Source organism: Furipterus horrens, unplaced genomic scaffold, assembly GCF_987537825.1.
Source record: "Furipterus horrens unplaced genomic scaffold, mFurHor1.1.pri manual_scaffold_4, whole genome shotgun sequence".
NCBI lineage: Eukaryota > Metazoa > Chordata > Mammalia > Chiroptera > Furipteridae > Furipterus > Furipterus horrens.
This window is the reverse complement of record NW_028327174.1, coordinates 23,915,453-23,937,612: the sequence shown is the minus strand read 5'-3', so window position 1 is coordinate 23,937,612 and position 22,160 is coordinate 23,915,453. Positions and strand designations below refer to the sequence as shown.

At 37.6% G+C, this 22,160-nt stretch overlaps 1 protein-coding gene across 1 annotated transcript in view; it reads left to right on the top strand.

The window, feature by feature from the left end:
• CLECL1 (C-type lectin like 1) overlaps positions 1 to 22,160 on the top strand; it is a 32,912-nt gene that overhangs the window by 486 nt on the left and 10,266 nt on the right. The window contains 4 exon segments of the mRNA XM_090275098.1: positions 6,252 to 6,421; positions 8,810 to 8,878; positions 8,880 to 8,923; positions 13,932 to 13,983. Of these exon segments, the coding sequence (XP_090131224.1) occupies positions 6,252 to 6,421; positions 8,810 to 8,878; positions 8,880 to 8,923; positions 13,932 to 13,983 (335 nt within the window).

Sequence of the window (22,160 nt, the reverse complement as noted above, 5' to 3'; positions counted from 1 at the left end):
TACCCTTTTAGAATTTGCATATTGATAGGATAAAATATTAAGCTAAATTAAGGAGACATGAAATGTTAGTATTTTATTTCAGAATTAATGACTATATGAGTATTGGAATATATGGAAATATGAAGAAATAAACATATAGCTAAAAGCAGTGATTTTCAAGCTTTTTCATCTCATGGCACACATGAACTAAGTACTAAAATTCTGTAGCACACCAAAAAATATATTATATATTTTTTGCCAAGACGACAAAAAAAATTGGTATAATTTTGATTCATTTATATCAGATGACTGTTGTGTTGACTGTTGTCATATTTTTTTAATTTTATTTTTTCATTGTTGTCATTTTTTTTTGATTTGACAATCCAAGGGAAAATAGGTCAGTGCCCTTGACTAAATAGTCTGTTATTGCAGTTTAAAAATTCTTTCAGCACATTGGTTGAAAATTGCTGGCTAAAGATGACACTATACCTTAATCACAAACCACTTCAAAAATGATAGCTTTCCAAATCCAGATGTATTTTTATTCTCTGAAGCATTAGGGAAACTTTCATGTTGAATTTATATTGTCTATTAGGGTAAGAAATTTTTTCTATTATAAGGTTTATATAAAATGTTTAAATATTTTAAGTTGTCTTCATTGTTCTTCTCCCTGTGAAATAAATGTTTTGCTTTTTTATATTTCCAAAGAATGCTTTTTTTTTCTTTTATATTCTTAAGTTTGCAGTTATCAGGTGAATTTGATGTGTATGTGTGTGTGTGTGTGTGTGTGTGTGTGTGCGTGTTTGGTTGCAGAAGCATGTTATTTCCTATTTTCAAACATTACCTCTCTAACCTGCCCAACAGAAGCTTATTTGCTTCCTTTCCTCCCTAGACTGACTGTTTCCATTTTCTATAGGATGATGGAATTTCATTTGAAAAATAACATGAAGAATTGCATTCTTATTCTTGCAGCCCAAAAAATATCTCATACAATTAATCTACCTTTCTAGAGGTTATTTCACTCAGTTCAAGAAACAAAACCAGCATTTTTGATTCTGCATTCTAGGATTTGATCTCCTTTCTGTTTATGGTTAGGATTTTACCTTCTTCCTGATTTAGAGATTTGGGAACACTATCTTTAATGCTATCTAGTCCAGTCTTCTAACATTAAAAATGAGAAACCATGAGTAAATAAAAATTAAACAATCATGCTTATGACCAGAAGTCAAATATCTTTCACTGCATATCTCTTGTTGGATACCTGCAACTTTTATTTTCATTGTTATATCACTAGAGAGGGAAAGAACTATTTGAAATATCAGATGTTCATGTCTTACCAAGCCTTACACACCTGTCCCTGGTGTTCCTCTTCTTACTTTCTACATTTTACTTATTTGGCTCTGTCTGTTTTGCCCCTTAAAATGACTATATCTGATGAAGAAAATGTTGAAACCATCTCCTTAACTTCTTAATCTTCATATTCCCCACATCTCACACAGCGCCAGGTACATAGAAAGCAATCAAAAGATGCTTGTCACCTGAATGAATGTGTAAGTGGGTACATAAGTAAATGAAACTTATTAGATACTCAGTAAGTATTATAGGTTCATTGTTTCTCCAAGATAGAAAAAAAAAAGGATGTCACCATGAAAATCAGCAGAATATTGTTTGTTGTTCTCTTTCTAGTTTAAGTGTAGTGTTAGATTGTTTATTTGAAATTGTTCTTGTTTCTTGAGATAGGCCTATAATGCTATGAATTTCCCTTTCAGGTCTTCTTTTTGCTGAGTCCCATAGATTTTGGTTGCTGGGATCTCATTTTCATTTGCTTCAAGATTTCTTTTTATTTCTTTCTTGATCTCATTGTTAACCCATTAATTATTTAGTAACACATTATTTAGCCTACATGTCTTTGTGTGTTTTTTAGGATTTTTTTCTGTTATTGATTTGTAGTTTCATATCATTACGGAGAGAGACAACACTTTATATGATTCCAATTATCTTAAATTTATTAAGATTTGTTTTGTGTCCTACCATGTAGTCTATCCTAAAAAATATTCCATGTGCACTTGAAAAGAATGTATGTTTTGCTGCTTTGGAGTGAAATGCTCTGAAGATAACACTTAAATTCATCTGATCTAGTGTGTTACTTGGGACCATTGTTTCCTTGTTGATTTTCTGTCTGAAGAATCCATCCATTGATATCAGTCTTTCCCTTTATGCCCATCAAGATTTGCTTTTTATACTTAGGTGTTCCTAAGCTGGGTGCATTAATGTTTACAAGGGTTATATCCTCCTGTTGGATTGTCCCTTGTATCATTATGTAGTGTCCTTCTCTGTCTCTTAGTATAGGCTTTGTTTTAAATTCTATTTTGTCAGATACAAATATTGTCACCTCAGGTTTTTTATTTTTCTTTTGCATGAAATGTCTTTCTCCATCCTTTTAATTTTCATTTGTGTTTATCTTTAATAATGAGGTAGGTCTCTTGTTGACAGCATATATATGGGTCTTGTTTTCTTATCCATTAAGCTACCTAATGCCTTTTGCTTAAGCCATTTACACTTAAAGTGATTATTGATAGGTACATATTTATTTCCATTTTATTCTTCTAACGGTGTTCCTCTGTTTTTGTTCCTCTTCTTAAAGAAGAACTTTTAACATTTCTTGAAGTACTGGTTAGGTGGTTATGAACTCCTTCAGCCTTTTTGTTTGTTTGTTTGTTCGTTTGGGAAGCTAAATCTTTATTTCTCCTTTAATTTTAAATAATAGCCTTACTGGGTAAAGTAGTCTTGGTTGTAGGTCCTTGCTTTTCATCACTTTGAATATTTCATGCCAACCCCTTCTGTCCTGAAATAGTTCTGTTGAAAAATCATCCGAGAATCTTATGGGAGCTTCCATATAGGTAACTTACTGTCTTTCTCTTACAGCTTCTAAGATTCTCTCTTGTCTTTAACCTTTGCCATTTTAATTATGATGTGTTTTAGTGTGGACTTCTTTGGGTTCATTTTGTCTGAGAGCCTCAGTGCTTCCTGGACTTGTGTCTTATTTCTTCACCAGGTTAGGGAAATTTCCAGTCATTATTTCTTCAAATAAGTTCTCAATCCCTTGTCTTCTCTCTTCCCCTTCTGGTAACTCTATGATGCACACGTTGTTATGCTTTATGTTTCCCAAAAGTAATTTAAACTAATCATATTTTTTAAAGAGTTTTTCCTTTTTGCTCCACTAATTTGTCTTCCAAATTGCTAGTTTGATCCTCTGCTTCACTGAACCTACTATTTATATTTTTAGTATATTTTTCATTTTTGATATTGTACTCTTCATTTCTGAATATGTATTTTTCATTTCTGACTTGTTCTTTTTTATGCTTTCTATGTCCCATTTTAGGTTTGTTATCTTTTTGCTGGACTCTTCACTAAGTTCCTTGAGCATCTTTATAATAGTTTGAACTCTATATCTTCTATATTATTTGCCCCCATTTCATTTTGCTCTTTTTCTGGAGATTTCTTCTGTTCTTTTGCTTGGGTCATGTTTCTTTGTGTCCCCTTTCTGGCTGTCTCTCTGTGTTTGTTCCTATGTATTAGGGAGATCTGCTCTGGCTTTCATTCTTGCTAGGGTGGCCTTATGTAGTAGGTGTTCTGTGGGACCCAGGGCATAGTCTCTTTAATCACCTGAGCTGGGTGCTTCATGAATGTCCCTTGTGTGGGCTATGTGAGAATGCCTGTTTTAATTGAGTCTTGATTTCTATTGACCCATTTGTACATGGGGTCACCCCTCAGGCTGGCTATTAGTATATGAGCTGCTGTGTAGGTGCTGATCTCATTAAACAGAATCTGTATGAGCAGGGTCTGATGCCTGGCAAGATCTTGCTTTCAATATGTTGCTAATGAAGCTAATTAGAATTCTCTCTGCTGTTGTCTGAAGTAGACCACTGAGTGTGTTTTTTCTGGGGCCTCTTGGGAAGGACTGTGTGGTGCAGGCCAAAGTCAGACAGTGCCTGTGATTGTCTTGGGCAACCTGTTTGGAGCTAAAAAACAATCCAGTTTGTGGTTGCCTTTGCTGGGCTTGGGTGTGTGTGGGAAATACCAAACCGCACACCAAGGCCAGTTTTTACCATCCCTAGGCCTGGGAGGCAGATCAGCAAAAGTCCCAAGGCACCCCAAGATTTTCCTCTGCCTGCCTCTCTTTTAGGCCCAGTCACTGAAAAGCCTCTGCGGTACTCAAATTGCATGAGGTAGGTTCTCAGTGAGTCACCAGATAGGGGCGAATGGTGTGCATCATGTTGATACAGCTTCAAACTCAGAGCTCGTGCTGGGTCTGAGAGCCTCTTTGCAAATGTCAGAGGGTATAACAAATCTAGCTGCCACCCACTGGGTGCTTGCAGACCTTGCGGTGGTGCAGGGGCTCAGGGATTCTTCAAGATGAGACCAGGAGAGTATACCAAGCCCCAAAAGACCAAGATTTGGCTGCATGAATTGATAGCTCTGCACCAGTTGGGCATGCACCCCTGTCCTAGAGCCACACGACTCAGTCTGTCTAAGATTCTGCTGGGAGACCTAGCTCATCAGGCATGGCCACTGGGACTTGGAAGGGTTGTGCGAGTGGATCTCTTGAGAGGAGGAAGTGCCAGTCGGGCTGTTGGAAAGTGGGTGGAAAGAGACCAGTCAGGTTAATGAGAAAGTGGGGGGATGGCCCCTGCCCCAAAGCTATGTCACCCAGTCACTGAGACCTCTAATGTTTGTCCACACCTCTAAACCCCAGCCCAGGCAGCTGACTCTCCAGTAGGGTGTGAGCTCCATGGGGTGAGACAATAGGGAGTCCAAAAAGTATGACTGTTGCGTTCTGCATTCTTTCAGGCTGATGATGGCATAAAGAGGGAAGTGCTCCACTCAAGAAAGCTGGCTTCTGTGGTTTGAAAGAGGGAATCAACACAGCAGTCCTGGTGGCTGTTCCTTCAGCTCTCACCTCAGAACCACAAACCCCGGTTTCTCTTCACACAACTCTAGTCCATTCCACCTCCCTCTACCAGAGCCGAGGGTGAGTGGCTGTGAATGAGATTTTGTACATAGACCCTTTTAAGAGTGCAGTTGTGTCTCTAGCAGACTCCTGTCTTTTCCTGGCAAACAGAATCCCCACTGATTTTCATAACCAGATGTTATGTGAGCATGCGCATGATTGTAACAACCACTTTAAAATACTTGTCTGATAATTGTAACTTCTGCATCATTTTTCCCATTAGGCTGCAATAATTCCCTTTCTTTTTAGAATTGGTCATATTTTCCTGGTTTTTCTTATGTCAAGTGATTTGAGACAGAGCTCTCACATTGTGAAATTTATGCTAAAAAGTCTGTGGATTCTGATATATTTCTCCAAAAGGTGTTGACTTTTCTACTTTATCAGGTACTTTGTATAGTTAGATTCAAATTTAAATTTCTACTTTTGGGGCAGCAGCTCAAATCTCAATTCAGTTCTTTTGTCCTTAGCTGTAATCTAGTTTTCACATGTAGGAACCTAGAAAAATTTTATACACAGGATTTGGTGCACAGCCCGTGTTTTCCCTTTTATGGGATTCACTTTTCATTTTCAATTTCTACGGTTGCTCCAAATTCTGTTCTTTGGTTATTCAGGCTACAAAAAAATGCAGATTATCTACTGAAATTTTATTCATTCTACATGGTACCAGTATTAATATGTCTAGGCTAAAGTTTATAAAAATGAGAAATTTTTGCCTTGCCCTCCCTTTCAAGTATCAGCTCCCTCCAAAATCTACCTGCTTTTCTTTATTCTCCAATACATAAATTTTGCCCAAGAAAATGTATTTAACTGTGATATAAAACTACCAAAACATCTGCTTCATTGTTGAACCACTAATTAAAATCTCTCATTTCTAATTTTTCTGTAAAATTTTATCTCCCTGTGGCTTGGATGTGATGTTCATTGTTCTATCCTAGTGTCTTATGTATTGCTTAGCTGGTAGAGAACATGATATGTTTCTAAGAAGATAAATGAATAAATAAGTAATAAATGAATAAGTATACACATGATTGCAAGTCTATTAATCTTTATTTTTTCCAAATCCACCCTGAGAAAAGCATGTACTTTTGTCAAAAAACAAAAAATGCTTGAACCATTATTTAACAGAGTCTTAGAAGTTTTTATCATGTAATATTGTAATCAATATTAAATTAACAATAACAATTGCAATTTATTATAATCATACAATATTAAGGATATAGTTCCAAGTTTCTTCTAATTACTTACCCTTTTTTTCTCCCAGTTTCTTCCAACTCTTCTACTGCGCATAAATCATGCCCCTTCAAAGATTGGAAGTTACATGGGGGGAAATGTTACTGGGTTGTTAAATATAAGAAATCTTGGAATGAAAGTAAAAATTACTGTGCCATGAAAAATTCACAGCTCATGGTGATTCAAGACTTCATTGATATGGTGAGATAGGAAACTTAGAGATTATAGCATCGTTCACAATCACAATGCATTCCTTGTGCTACAAATGTGGAAGTTTCTATAATGTTTTTAATCCTCATTGCTATTAACTACAAAATATTGGTTGCATGGACCATTGGCCTATATGATTATTTTAGGCTTCTTTTTAGAAAGGATAGAAAGAATTATTCTTCACAAGGGACCCTCCACTTTTTACCAGATTCCACTTTAAAAGGTAAGATAAAGTATTGCATCTCCCATGTTTGTTGCAGTGCTTACACAGTGTGTTAAAATTAAGAATGATGTTGGGAGAAAGAAAATACAGCTCAGTCCTTCACATTAAGATTTTATTTTTCCACGCTGGCTGCTGTGGCTCAGTGGATTGAGCATTGGCCTGCGAACCAAGTGTCGCTGGTTCAATTCCCAGTCAGGGCACATGACTAGCTTGCACACCAGGTTTCCAGTTGGGGGCAGGTGAGAGGCAACCACACAGTGATGTTTCTCTCCCACTCTTTCTCCTTTCCCCTCTCTCTAAAAACAGATAAATAAAATAAAAGATAAAGTAACCTTGTTTAAAAATTAATTTAAAAAAATGCATAGGGGAGAGGAGACAGCTACTCCTTTAAAAAAAAATTGTTTTTCCTTGAGGAGAACTAATATTTTGTTAACTCTGGCTTAATTCAAATTGAAATTTTGCTGCACAATGTTGAACACTAAATCTTCTACTTAATAAGAACAAGATAGTCATTAACTGGCAAACATCAAATGAGGATTCTCAGCACGACTATCCATAAATTGGAGTCACAAACCATGGCAATGGCTGTTTCTGAAAACCCAATGAATGCTTTACAATCCTGGCTGAGCAACAGCTCTCTGGGTGATTTACAACAAGCCAGCTATTGAAACTTCAGAGAGTGTAAAAAAATGAGTTTCACAGAAATCTACAACAATAAGAAAAACAAAAAGAGAAGTAAACTATCTTCAGTGTAACCAGTATAATCCCAAATACTAAACTGTAAGATTCTTTGTCAGATGCAGTTCAAACTGGTTCACATATGAACCAAATGATGGATTAAGAACTGAAAGAGACATTTTTTCTTCTCCTAGAGGTCAATTTTAAGACAAGAAAGGAGAAGCAGGCTCTGTAATGAACTAACAATAGATCAGTGCATGGAGAAACTGCAATGAAAGACTTGACTAAGAACCTCATCTATTTGCTGCTCACCATCAAAGGGAAGAACACTGAAAAGCAGAAAACACATGTCTCCTGGGCAGTCAGCAAGCTGGGTTCTGGAGAACAGTAGACTGAAACAGCATATTTTAATGGAAACTTCTTTTTTCCAGTTCAGGTTACACCTCATCACAGTATTCATTAACAAATGAATGGGTTAGATATAATTGTCTCCTTTCAGGGATAAATAAAAATATAATAAGAGTCAGCATAGGACTTATGCATAGATATTTCCATTCCAAACCTCTCCAAAAAAGGACAAGTGAAAGTCAGATAAAATATATATTACAGAAAAATAATTACTCCAAGAAATAAAATAATCTTCAGGCAAATACTTCTCCAGCTTTCACAGAAGTTAAAGATAAAATGACCCCCCTCCCAAAATAATTATTAGTCCATCTAGAATACCCATGTGTTATTATGGAAAGAAGTAAATGATGAATGAAAGGATATGTCCCTGCCCTTTAAAGGCTTAATTAGAATTTCAGTATTTTATTCTCTTCCATTAATCAGAAGTCAAGTCAGTCACATTGTCACCCTGAGCCAAAAAGGAAGCTGGGAAAGATAGCCTTTATTATGTTTGGCTACTTATTATAGTTCAGGGGTTATATTATTATAGAAATAAGAGATATTAAAAAACGATAGTCACTACATCAGGTCAGATACTGCTTTCTTTATTTTTTTCTGTGTATTCTCTTGCTTCTATACATTGTTTCATACCTGTTTTTAGTAATACTCACTAGCATTTAAATAATGAGTATTTATTATGTACCAGGCAGTTTAATAATATTATTCAATAAAAAATAATAGTTCCTTGAAATAGGTACTATTATAACCTGAGTTTTAGAGATTGGGGTAAACAGAAGTAAAAAGATTTAATAGCTGTGCTAAAGTGCACAAGGATAAATAGCAGAGCTAGGACTCAGACTAAGCAGTCTGACTCCACAGCCTTAGTATCTACTACTATTGTACATAATTCTCCCTTAGCGATCATCACATTGCATTGCAGTACTTTGTCCTTCTACAATGATCTATTAGTCATCTGCTCACTCCCAGCTTCTGGTACAGTTCCAAGCACATAGAAAATTCACTCAAGATATCTTTCTCCTATGAATAAGAATTACTCAGTTGTTTCATATAACATTTCTTATTTCTTTTAGAGTTTCCTATAGCTGCATCTAAATTATTTAGACTCTTATTGGATTGGCTTGAATATTCCAACTAAGGGAAAAATCATGGACCTGAGTAAACAACAACTCTTTTGACCCCTATATGTAAGTTTACTGTATTTTTAGCTTTACTGTGATTTTTCTGTGTGATAAGAAAATATTGGGACTTCCAGCCAAGCCCTCCACAACTAAGAAGGAATACAACTACCTCAAAACTAGAGACAACCAGAGGTTCCAGAAAATCAAACTGCATGGAAGTCCAGCAAACAAAGATATAAAGAAGAAATACTCATCCAGACAGATAGGAGGGGCGAAGCCGGGGCATAGAGGATGCAGTGTGGTAGTGCCAGCAGCAGCGGCGGCAGCAACAGCAGGCCCACAGAAAGCACAGTCACACGTTTTAAAAAGTCAAGAGAGACACCTGGGGACCATTTCCAGCTCCTCACCAGACCTCGAAGTTCATGGTCCCAGCACCAGAGGAAATCAAGCCCCATTGCTTCTGACTGTGCAAACCAGTGGGGGTTGGAGTGGAGGCAGAAACTGCTGGTCTCTCAGCAGAGTCTGCTTGTTTAAAGGGCCTTCACAGTCCTAGAATGTCTGCAGACCCACCCACTCTGGGAACGATGGCCAGGGCAGCAGCTAGAGGGGCACCATTCCGGTGCAGAAGTGGGAGAGGTGCCTGGAAAAGGGGAGAATGCTGGACAGGCAGCATTGTTCCCTCTGAGACCCCTCCCCCACCACAACTTGGTGAAACAGGTCGCCCTGTACTGACAAATCCCTAAGGCTCTGCCCCTTAAATGTAACAGGAGCAACAGCTCTCCTGTGATGTGAAAGCAAACAGACACAAGAGCCTGTCAGAATGAGGAGAGTGAAAAGTATGGACCAAAAGGGGAAATGGGTCAAGGTTCCAGTGGGAAAACTAAGTGACGAGGAGATAGTGAACATAACAGATGAGAAGATAGACAACCTAACAGACACAGAATTCAAAACACTGGTGATAAAGAAGCTCACAGGCTTGACAGATATGCTGAGTCTGGCAAACACATAAGAGAAGAAGTGAAGGCTATGCTAAGTGAAATGAAGGAAAATCCACACAAAAGCAATGGTGAAGGGAAGGAAACTGGAGTTCAAATCAATTTTTTGGAACATAAGGAAGAGAAAAACAGTCGACCAGTGCAGAATGAGGAAGCAAGAATTTAAAAAAATGAGAAAAACTTCCCAAATTTTGCGATGGTGATGGACATACAGGTCTTGGAAGCATGGAGGGTCCAGGGCAAGCTGGACCCAGAGGGGACCACATCAGGACACATCATGACTGAGATGCCAAAGGTGAAAGATAAAGACAGAGTACTGGGGACAGCAAGAGAGAGGCAGAGAGTTGCCTACCGGAGGGTGCCTATAGGACTATCAGATGATTTCTCAGAAGACACTTTGCAGGCAGGAAGGGACTGGCAAGCAGTATTCAATTTGATGAAAAGCAACCTACAACCAAGATTACTCTATCCAGCAAAGCTATCATTTAGAATGGAAGGGCAGATGAAGTGCTTCCCAGACAAGGTGAAGCTAAAGGAGTTCATTATCATCAAGCCATTATTATATAAAATGTCAAAGGGACTTACTTAAGAAAAAGAAGATCAAAACCATGAACACTAAAATGACAACAAACTCACAACTATCAACAACTGAGTCTAAACAATAAAAACAAAATCCAACTAAGCAAACCAGAATAGGAACAGAATCATAGGTATGGGGATCATTTGGAGGATTATCAGCTGGGAGAGGGGAGGGGCAGGAATTGGGATATAGTGCAGATATTAAGAAGCATAATTGGTTAGTGCAAAGTAGACAGGGAAGTTAAGAATAATATAGAAAAGGGTGAAGCAAAGAACTTATATGCATGACCCATGGACATGAACTAAGGAGGGTGGAATTGCTGATGGGAAGGGGAGTACTGGGCAGAGGGGAGCAAAGGGGAAAAAAATTGGAACTACTATAACAACGTAATAAAATATATTTTAAAAAAGAAAAGAAAATGTTGTCTGATGTTATTGGACTTGAACTGAGTGAACAGGTATAAATTTCCCCACTTTTATAATCTGATAAATATCCACATGAGATGCTCTACACAGAAAGTCGAGAAACAAAACAAATTTCACTTCATCCACTCACAAGAGTTATGTGTGAAAGAGAACTTGCCGCCTTTTATTTTATTATTTTATCTACGGAAGCAATTGGTTATTGTAAAATCTCATGTAAGCATACAAATTTAATTCACAAAATGTAAATTTCTGTTCACTTCTTACAGTGTCAAATAATTTTTAATTAGAAAATCAAAGGTAACATTCTAACATTACCCAGATGCATTTTAAACTAACTGATATTTGTTAACTATTAAATTCTCTGGAGAGGGGTTTTGAGAAATAAAACTGAGGTGGGAAGAATTACTTTACCTTCCATACTGTTGTATATTGTTTAAATTTTTTTAATAATCATATTTTTATTCAATAATTGGAAAATATGTACTGAGTTCCTCTTAGTCTCTGGATATATGCATATTTTCTAGGCTGATGTAAAGATACCATTGGCTTTCTTTATACAGGTTTTCAATAGAAGAAAATAAAACTACAGACTCGGAGTATGAAATGTGCCCAGGTGTCTTGTATTCATGTAACTGGAACAAAATGTGAAGACAGTAAGCAATGGATTTGTCCATTGTAATCCACTCAGTAGCAAATCAGTCTCCATTTCTCTGACTGGAAAACACATGAAGTTTGAACTCATGACATAGAATAGTCCAGAGGGTTACTTATGGCCTTGAAATCTCTGTGTGTGTTCATGTATGACTCATCATTATAGTACTATTTCTCATAGGTGTGAAAAGGGTGCTATAAAAAAATGTTATATAAAATGAGTATATATGCTGAATACATTTTTTCTTCGGAATTATCAATGCAGTTAATTCAACCATCAGTCTCATTTAGCCTGTATTTTTGGAACTTTAGTCTTTATTTTCTCTACTCCTTCCCTCTACAATACTCTTAGCTAATCTCTTTCATTCTCAGTTTCAATTACCATCTGTGAAGTAATGTATATGAAATTTATATATCTAGCCCAGATTACCAGAGCCATATATATCATACCACCTATTTAACACATCAAATCTAAAATCTCAAAGATACTATAAACTCAACATGTAAAAATAACTCATTAACTTCCTTCACAAAAGGAATCATCTTCCAGTACACCATATTTTAACAGATGGCATGCCATGCAAGAAAACTAAGCAACCCGTGAAGCAGTTGTCATCCCGTCCTCACCCTCTCGCTCACACATCGCTTGAGGCTGCCCTCCACTCTCCCTCTCACATCACCAAGTGTTCCCGGTTTTCTAATCACTCTCAAATTTGTCCTCTTCTCTCTATCACCCCTTGTATGATCTTAAGACAAAGATACTAAAGTATTAAATAATGGCAATAACAAGGTTGTGTTTAGTCTTGCTCTATTTCAATCATTCTCTGCTATGAAACCTAAGTAATGTTTTAAATATATACTGAAAATAAAACCCTCCTTTTTAAGAAACACTTTAGTACCTTTCTCAGCATAACACCAAACTCCATAACATGGCCTAGAAATCCCTGTCAGGTCTAACCCTGCTTACTTATTCAGTCTTTTCCTACTTCAAACTTACCCAAACTCTCAGCACCACAATCGCTTGAGACTAATTTTAGAAACGCATACTCTATTTCACCTCATTCTTTTAGCAGAAGTTTCCTAGACTTGGCTTCTCTTTCCTCTCACCTCCATCAAGTTAACTTCCAAACTTTATTTATATCTTGGCTCAAATTTTAAGAACACGTCCTTGAGGTCCAAGGCAAGGTCAAATCTCCCAACACTATATTCCTTCCCCAGCACTTACCACATTGTTGGTCTTACATACATCAGTCTTTGAGTCCACATTTGATTAACGTTCTCCTCCTTCACTTGACTGTAAATTACATGAGGGCTTAATATATTTTCCATTTTAAGCTTTTTATATTTTAAGTGCCTTTAAAGGACCTGCCACATAATAAATAATAAAAATATTTGTTGTATTAAGTTTTCTGTAAGAGATCTCAGGAGTAAAATGATGATAGGCAGCTTGGGAGATAGGGTTCAAAAGAACAGAGACTCAGACAAAGGAGGGGTAATTGGTGGGTCATTTAGTGATAAGGGAAAAACTAAGTATTTGTCTGTTTGGATGACTTATATCAAATGAGAATCATATAAATACCAAAGGAGTTTATCTGAATAAATAAGAGTTTCAGAAACAAACTTATTGTGATGTTTATGCTAATTTTCCACGATGATTATATTCCTACAAGTTTTCATGAACTCCTTATTATAGCACGACAAATCACCTTATACATGTTGATTTGGACATGCATATACACTAATGAATAAGGAGTTTATATTATGGTATATTGGCATTACATCTCAGCAAAAATATTTTTTCATTGGGGGGGGCACAAGAGTGTTTATAAATCCATACGAATATTTGTTAGACTGATTGTCAAACTAAACTACTTGAAAATACAGAAATACTTCCAGGGACAATAATCACCAAGGACTTGCAGTGCAGAGGGGACAGGCTACAACTAGTCTACAACTAGTCTACAAAGGTCTTGGAATTCAGACACCACTGATGACTGCACAGGTGCTCTGGTTTGCATTTAGTTCACAGAAGAATATAGGGGTATTGTTTTCTGCTCATGTGATTCTAGGGCGGTCTTGAAAGAATTTGCTTGGTAGTCTTGCCATAGATATTTTGAAAGTGATCTCTCCTTATTTTCTTTCTCTCACAAATTCAGAAATCCATCTTTTGACATGCATATCCAGGAGTTCTTAGACTACAGTCCTGAGGAGATAGAAGTTACTAGAATCCATAGGCTTAGCTGTAAAGTCTTCCTAGGGAGAGACCTCTGATGTATGAAGAGAACAGTGTGAGCAAGAGAGATAAGACAAGTCTTTGCCAGACACCAGACACCAGAAAATGGTTGAAACAGGCAATCACATAAGTACTGGGAAATTAGAGAGTAGTCAATAGGAAATATCTAGAGATAAACTCTCTGAAACAGTGTTCGTCAAGTTGTGATGCCCTGTTTGCGCCAGAGTCAACTTGAGTCAGAGGTAAGCGAAGGTGAGGATGGTGGAGAGATTGGTGGTAGCAGATAAAAGGCAAATGAATCAGTGAGGTCATCAGAGAGGACTAAATTTGGTGAGAAGATAATATCCTAAAAACATGGGTGGTAGGAGAAGAGGTAGGGTTCAGAGACAAATTGTGGTCTATTTGGGAACAGTATCTTGTGTCTAAATGTGTCAGAGAGAAACAGTGATGAGAGTAAGCCAGAGGAAAGGTGAGGGAAGCTAAGATTAGTGTCAGAGAAGACTCTTGCTACAAAGATGATAAAGTTAATTACAAATATGAACAAAGAATACATGAGGAATTAGTAGAATCCAGTGCTCAAGAAGACTCTGAAGGCAGAGGATATAAGACCATTGGTGGGACACGAGAAAACTGATCAGTGAGAATGGCGCTGGTTAATAACTAGGTGGATAATACCTGGTGGCAGAGAGGTCCAATGATGAGAGTAAATGAAGCTCTGAGGGAGTGGAATCCAATGTGAAGTTATGACAAATTGAAAAGATGGAAGTTAGTGAAGGAGAAGAGATGAGAGCCAAGATAGCAACCATTGAGGAAAGAAGGACCTCCATAGACTGCTCAAGAGAAGAATGTGATGGACAAAAAGACCAAAACTAGAGAAAACTAAGCCAAGGATGCTTAGTAATTGGACCAATGGAGTGTTTGCTGAAAGCATGGGTGCTAATTGTGGGGCCAAAGAGGACAAAGATGAAGAAAGCACCCACAGGACTTCCGGCCAAGATGGAGGCTTAGACGGACACGCTAGGTCTCCCTCTACAACTAGAGAGGAATACAACTACTTCAAAACAAAGGATAACTAGAAATTCCAGAAAATAAAACTACACGGAAGCCCAACATATGAAGTTATAAACCAGCGGTGCCATTTGGGCAGGTAAGAGTTAAAGAGGGCAGTGCTGTTTGCGGTCGCACCTGAGACAGCGGCGGGGCGGCGAAAAATCCCGGCAGCAGTCAAGCCCCTGGCAGTGCGCGACCCCAGCACTGGGGAAAGCAGCCACCGCATCGCCTTGAACAGTGAGGCCCAGGGGGGCGGGAGGACGGATCCCGGTCTCCTAGCTGAATAACTGTGTGAATCCATCTTGGACCCCCGCCCCCAAAGAAAGCGCCACAGGGCTGCGAAATAGGTCGCAGACAGGCGCCGGTCGCTGATTTGTGACGCGTACGCAGGCACTGCCCCCTGCCCCCTATAGCCAGCCCAAGAAAACAAAACGCATCTGTCAAAATGAGGCAGACAACTATAGAAATCCCGGTGACACAACTCACCAGGCAACAGATGGAGAACCTGACAGATGAACAGATAAGAAACCTGTCAGAGGCTCAGTTCTGGGCCATTGTTATCAGGTGGCTTACAGAATTCACAAAAGAGCAGGAAAAAGATAAGAAAGAAGCGAAAAACATTCATAACGAAAGGAACAAAACCACATACGAGACAGATGGTGAGGAAAAAAAATCCAGAGTTCATTTCAACAAACTGGAATATGGAGAAGGAACAAGCAGTCAACCAATGCAGCGAGAGGAAATGGGAAGCAATGATGAGAGGATCAGAAACCTCTGGGACAGCTATAAAAGGCCCAACATAAGAATCATTGGTTTGCCAGAGAGTGAGGAAGATGAACTAGAACTTGAAAAATTGAGTGAAAATATAATAAAGGAGAACTTCCCAGACTTGGGGAAGGGAATAGACTTGCAGGTCCAGGAAGCAAGGAGAGTTCCCAAGAGACTGGACCCAGGGAGAACCACTCCAAGACACATTATAATCAAAATGTCAAAAATTAAAGATAAAGAGAGAATCTTAAAAGCAGCAAGAGAGAAGAAAAGAATTATGTACAAAGGGGTCCCAATTAGACTATCAGCTGACTTCTCAAGGGAGACCCTACAAGCAAGAAGGGACTGGCAAGAAATATTCAAAGTAATGAAAATCCAAAACCTACAACCACGAATACTCTATCCAGCGAAATTGTCATTCAGAATAGAAGGACAGAGAAAGTGTTTCCAGGACAAAATAAAACTGAAAGAGTTCATTAGATCCAAACCACTGTTATATGAGATGTTAAAGGGACTGGTTTAAAAAACAGAAGCTAGGGAGATGAAACAAAGGCAAACTAAACAGGCAACGAGAGTGGAAAAGGAACTGTGGGTACGGGAAGCATATTGGGGGGAGGTTAACAGGGAGGGGGAGTGGGGAGAGGGAGGGAGATGATATAGGAATTGGGGATCATGGTAGGAGGGAATGGAATAGACGGAGAGAGGTTGGGAGGAGCTGTATGCACAACTAATGGACATAATCTAAAAGGGGGGGACAACTGGAGGGAGGGGGGCCACCGGGTGGAGGGGAGCAGAGGGAAGGGAAATTGGCACAAATGTAATATTTTAATCAATAAAACACATTAAAAAAAAAAAAAAAGAAAGCACCCACAGGTTCCTTACACAGTATCTCAGCTTCCACCATTGCTATAGCAATGATCTTTCTGCAAGAGTTATTGACAATTGCCTTTAAGAGAAAGCTTGCTCAGGTGTCTGTAGGAGACAGAAGATACACACTCCAGCCAGGATCAGGACAGGGACAGAAGGGCGTGGCAGTCCTGGCAGGATTCACATTTTTCCATATCTCTGACTTAACCAAATCCGTTTTATTCTCACAGTGTCTTTCTTATAGTTTTTTCTACTCAATGTCAACCCAAGCTGTACTGGGTTCTGGACTTCTTAGGTCATGCTGCGTAGAAAGATAAGGAAAAATGGAAATAAAATTCATCACTTTTTTTAAAAAAGAAAGCCAGTCTTGGGCCATCTCTTTTTTTATGACAACCTCTCCATACTTGGAAACCAAGAGACTCTATTACAAGTGCTCAAGATCAGAGACTTATTGTATGAGGCTAAATGGAACTGATGTTGAGGGAAGACTTGGGAGAACAAATTGAATCAATAAATTAAAACCTCCCACAGGCCATTGAACCAATGTGAGGATTCAGCCAGTTGTTGAGTACATATATTCCACTTATACATGTCAGAACTGGAGGATTGACCACGTGTGTAATTGGTTCAGAAACTCACTGGATGCACTGTGTGTGAGGCCAACCTAAGCCAAAACTCCATAGTGGAATACAATAATATTCTGGGTCTCTTAAAATTCATGCCAGTTCAGAACCAGGAACCAATAACCCTACAAAAGTCTGGTTATTTCTCTTTCTTCAATGCACAGACACCCAGGTAAATGTTCATAAACCTTTCTGATGAAAAGTGAGAAAAGATTAACTACATAAACTTTTCCACTTTATCTGAGTCCTTCCATAAGAGATTTGTCCCCTCTGCCCCAACTTTAAAGAGATTTCAGATCTATAAACTGGCTCAAGTCTGGAAATGATTGAGGATACGTGACCCTTTGCTTTTAGGATGCAAGTTAGGCTTCTGTTAACTTGATCTAGAATCCCCTTAAGGGAGGGCATTATGCCAGGTTCTCAAAAAAACAAAAACAAACAAAAAACACAAACAAGGTTAACCTCAGAAAGCAGTGAGTGGAAGGAAGTGAGTGGAACGGCTACTTTTACTAGCAAAAATGGCTCAATAGAATTTAGGGTTCTATGTCCATAGCTTAATTGGAATCTTCCCATATTTCTCTCTTCTAGTTTTTAACATCTCATTCCTTCCCAATGACTGCCGTCGCTTTAACAAGACACCCTGGAATGTTGGGAATCCAGAACACCTCTCTATTAAGCTCCTCACAATGCAACTAAAAGTGGTTTTATCTCTAAATCAAATTCCCAGGAAATTTTCTAGATAGTTCTAGGGCCTTGCTTAGCTTGTCCCTAACACATTGTGTCTGATAACAAAAAGAAGTACTGCAAACTCTCTCCAACAGGTAGAGCCATTCAACAAAGGTACTCTAAGGAAAGCATCATTAGAGAACTTCCTGTTTTCTCTAGGGTCTTCTGAGATACTGAGAGCCAACTATTAACATCAATAACTGACTTTACTCACTGTAACTTATGGATGAAGAAGGACAAAACACAATGTATGTATACCATATTAGAAGCTTAGGAAATGAGAGAAAAGAATTGAACTTTTATCTGTTTTAAAAATGCTGACAACAGCAAAAGCAAACTGATATACCGAGCTTAGAGCATAAAATTATGAGTTGACCTGTCTTCAGAGTTTAGTGAGACATTGTGCTCTCTGGTGATTCCCAGGAATAGCAGGAGGAATTTGTATGTGCACATCCTAGGGACTGGAGTTACCAGGAGAAGGAAGGAAGGAGGTTTTCAATTCCTCACAGCCAGGCAAGCTGTCACTGTATTGCTGAAATCGAACGTGTACCCAGAAAACTGTGAAACCCAGATATTCATGAAGACTCACAGCAAAGCCCAAGCGGTGCATTGAATGCATGGCACTGTGCCAAGGAGTTTTGTATTCTCCTTGTCCTTTACACTGCAGTGTGTCCAGACCTATTCTATGTTGCCATACAATGTCAACATTTGCCATTTTAGAGGTGTATTATATTAATTTGAGTGATGATCAACACTTTATATTACCACTTATCTATTTTTGGACACATAGTTACTAAGTTTTTTCAAACATATAGTTGAAATTAAAACAGATGTCCTTCCATTATAAACAATAAGTTAATTAATTTATTAATTATATGTTTTCTATTAATATAAATCATTTCTCTCAAATGCTTCTAAGAAGAAAACTGATTTGGTTTTATGGGCCAAACTGATTTATGAGTCTGTCAGATTAAAAATTTTTATGATTAGCATTAGAATATGATCTGCTTAATAAAATATTATAAATTAAATCTCAAGCATTGTTTATACTGAATATATGACTAAATGAAAGTAGGTAAAGAATCTGATTTTTACTGAACCCTGTAAGTAACAACCACTCAGTAATAATAAGATTTTTGTGTTAGAAAATTATAAAGGAAACATAACTATCAAATATCTAATGGAAAAAATAATAAGTACAAAATTTAAGGTTCTAAAGGAATTTTCTATTCAATTGGATTATAGGCAAGGCTTTTTCTTAATTTTGGCACTAATCAGAAATATTCATTGCCAATTCTGTGTAATAATTTGAGTATGAAATCCCTTCAAAGGCCATCCAAATACATAAATCTCTTAATAAGTTTAACATCAATTTATAATAGTTTCAGAATTCAAATTTGGATTTACTGAGTTTTAGAAAAAGGCGATTCTGGGCTTCCAAATGAAGGATGTGTTGAGAGAATACAGAGTTTGTTGGTGCCAAGTTAAATCACCATTTGTTTTGTTCATCTCTGTAATTCTTCTGATTTCTTATACAGTCCAAAGTTAAATCAGCCTTAAAATCTGAAGAAATAAAAAAAGACAAGCATTGAAAATGTGTAAGCAAACTAGGCTTAACACATCTCATTTATCACTGTTTTCACTGATCATAGATTCATACCTCCCCACTTCAATATAAAAGTGAATTATAAAACACACACAGAGTGCAGTAATTAGGCTGTACAAGAGGAGCAGCGGGGACAGAAACAGGACTGAAAATCTGAGCTACACTAGCTAGGGGAAAAAAAATAATCAAGGCACTACAAGACTACTTTGGACACTAAAAATTGGGTACTTTTGTGAGAAATAATTGGTTACAAAAATATAAATTAGAAATTCATTTCATTGGGATGGTTGGAACAGTTGAAGTGAATAATATCTCAGATGTAAGTTGAGCAAATAGAAAATAACAGTGCAAAATAATCATGTTTGCTTTAAATGAGTCATTCTGTGGGGTCCGAAACTGAAATATGGTAAAAATCAGCACTTAAATAAAAACTTAATATTTGAGCATAGCTCTAAGTGCTTTAAAAGTAAATATATTTGAACCTCATTAAAAAACTATGAGACACTGTTACTTTCATTTTACTTTACTTTATTTAATTTTGTTTATTTATTTTTATTGAATTTACTAAGGCAACATTGGTTAATAAAATAATATAGGTTTCAGGTATACAATTCTACATACAACATGTGTACATTGTATCGGGAGTTTACCACCCCAACTCAAGTCTCTTTTCATCACCATTTATTGTCTCCTTTATCCCAATACCTGCTTCCCTCTGGCAATCACCATACTGCTGTCTGTGTCCATGAGCCTGTTTTTTTCTTTGCTTAGTCCCTTCATCCTTCTCACCCTGCTCCCAAACTGTCAGGATGGCACAGATCATGACAGAGATCCCAATGATGCAAGTGACCAGAAAGCAAATATCTAATCTAATGGCTCAGCAGATAGGAAATCTTTCTGAGGCTCAGTTCAGAGCTTTGGTTATAAAAATACTTACAGACCTAACAGCAGATCTTAAACAAGAGGGGGAAGGAATGAAGGCTAGTTCTGCTGAAGTGAACAAAAACACATATGAAACTAGTGGTGAGGGAAAGAAAACCAGGGATCAAATCCACAAATCAGAACATTGGGAAGGAACAAACAGTCAACCAGTGCAGAAAAAGGAATGAGAAGTGAGGGAAATGAGGAGAGGCTCAGAAACTCATCGGACAGCTATAAGCGAGCCAAGATCTGAATCATAGGGCTGCCAGAAGGTGAAGAAGAAGAATTAGAACTTGAAAAATTATGTGAGTAAATAATGAAGCAGAACTTCCTTAAATTGGGGAAGGAAATAGACTTACAGGTCCAGGAAGCACAGAGAGTTCCAAAACAACTGGACCCAGGGAGAACCACACCAAGACACATTAGAATCAAAATGTCAAAAATCGAAGATAAAGAGAGAATCTTAAAAGCAGAAAGAGAGAATAAGAGAATTATGTACAAAGGGGTCGCAATTAGACTATCAGCTGATTTCTCAAAAGAAACGTTGCAGGCAAGAAGGGACTGGCAAGAAACATTCAAAGTAATGAAAAGCAAAAACTTACAACCACGATTACTCTATCCAGCGAAGCTGTCCTTCAGAATAGAAGGGCAGAGAGAGTGCTTCCAGGACAAAGTGAAACTGAAGGAGTTCATCAGATCCAGACCACTGTTATATGAAATGTTAAAGGGACTTGTTTAGGAGAACGAGGATCAAAACTATGAATATTAAAATGAAAACTGTATCACAACAACCAATGACAGAAGTTAGGGAATTGAAATGAAGGCAGACTAAGTAGGCAATGAGAGTGGGGAGAGAATTATAGGTATGGAGAACATTTGGTGGGAGAGGGAAGGGGGGAAAGGGAGGGAGATGATGCAGGAATTAAGAAACATAGTAGGAGGAAGTGGAGTAGGCAGGAAGATGTTGAGAAGAATTATATGCACAACCAATGGGCATGGACTATGTGAGGATACAAGTGGAGAAAGGGGTGTCACTGGGTGGAGGGGAACAAAGGGAAAAGAAATTGAGATAACTGTAATAGCATAAACAATAAAGCATATTAAAAAAAAGAAATCTCGAAGTCAAATTCAGTGTTTAATAATCCCAAATTTGCTTAGTTTTATGGCAATAAAACTTCCCCTTTGTTCCTGATAACAAATATTTCTCTAAGTGTATGGTTTTTTTGCAAGTCAACTCAAAAACTTTTAAAATAAGTTTTAGTATAAACAAATGTTGTTTTTGTTTTTAAGACACCTCCTAAATATTTCTTCTATTAGCAGCTGTCTGGATTGGGATTCATACCAATGTATCTTCTAGGATATTTTTTAGATTAGTTTACTGAACACCAAGAGCCTTGTGTTACACTTACTACTCTCCTCTGAGGAACTATATATTTTGCATCTCCTGTAGCACTAAGCACAGTGCCATGAACAGAGTAAGCATTCAAATGAATAAATTGGTAAGTGAGTGAAGTTAATACCCTCATTATCAAGATGCTTGGAAATGCCAAGCATCTAATCCACCTTGTTTTTAGGTTCTGCATGACAGTTCTATGAGTTAAGAGAATTGAGTTTTATCTCAAATTTTCTGTCAGAAGAATTCTAGGTGTTTGTATAAATAATTAGTCTCAGAATTGGACCAATAATCAATTTATTGCTTCTTAGGTCCAAATCTACCCTTCATTGCCTGTTCTGTTGTAATGGTGATAAACTCTAAATATTTCCCCTTTGTCAGCTGGCACAACATGAAGTTCTGTCAGTTGAGGAGACTGGAGATACTCTGGAAGAGAAAGGAGTTTCTCTTCCTGTTTTCAGCTTT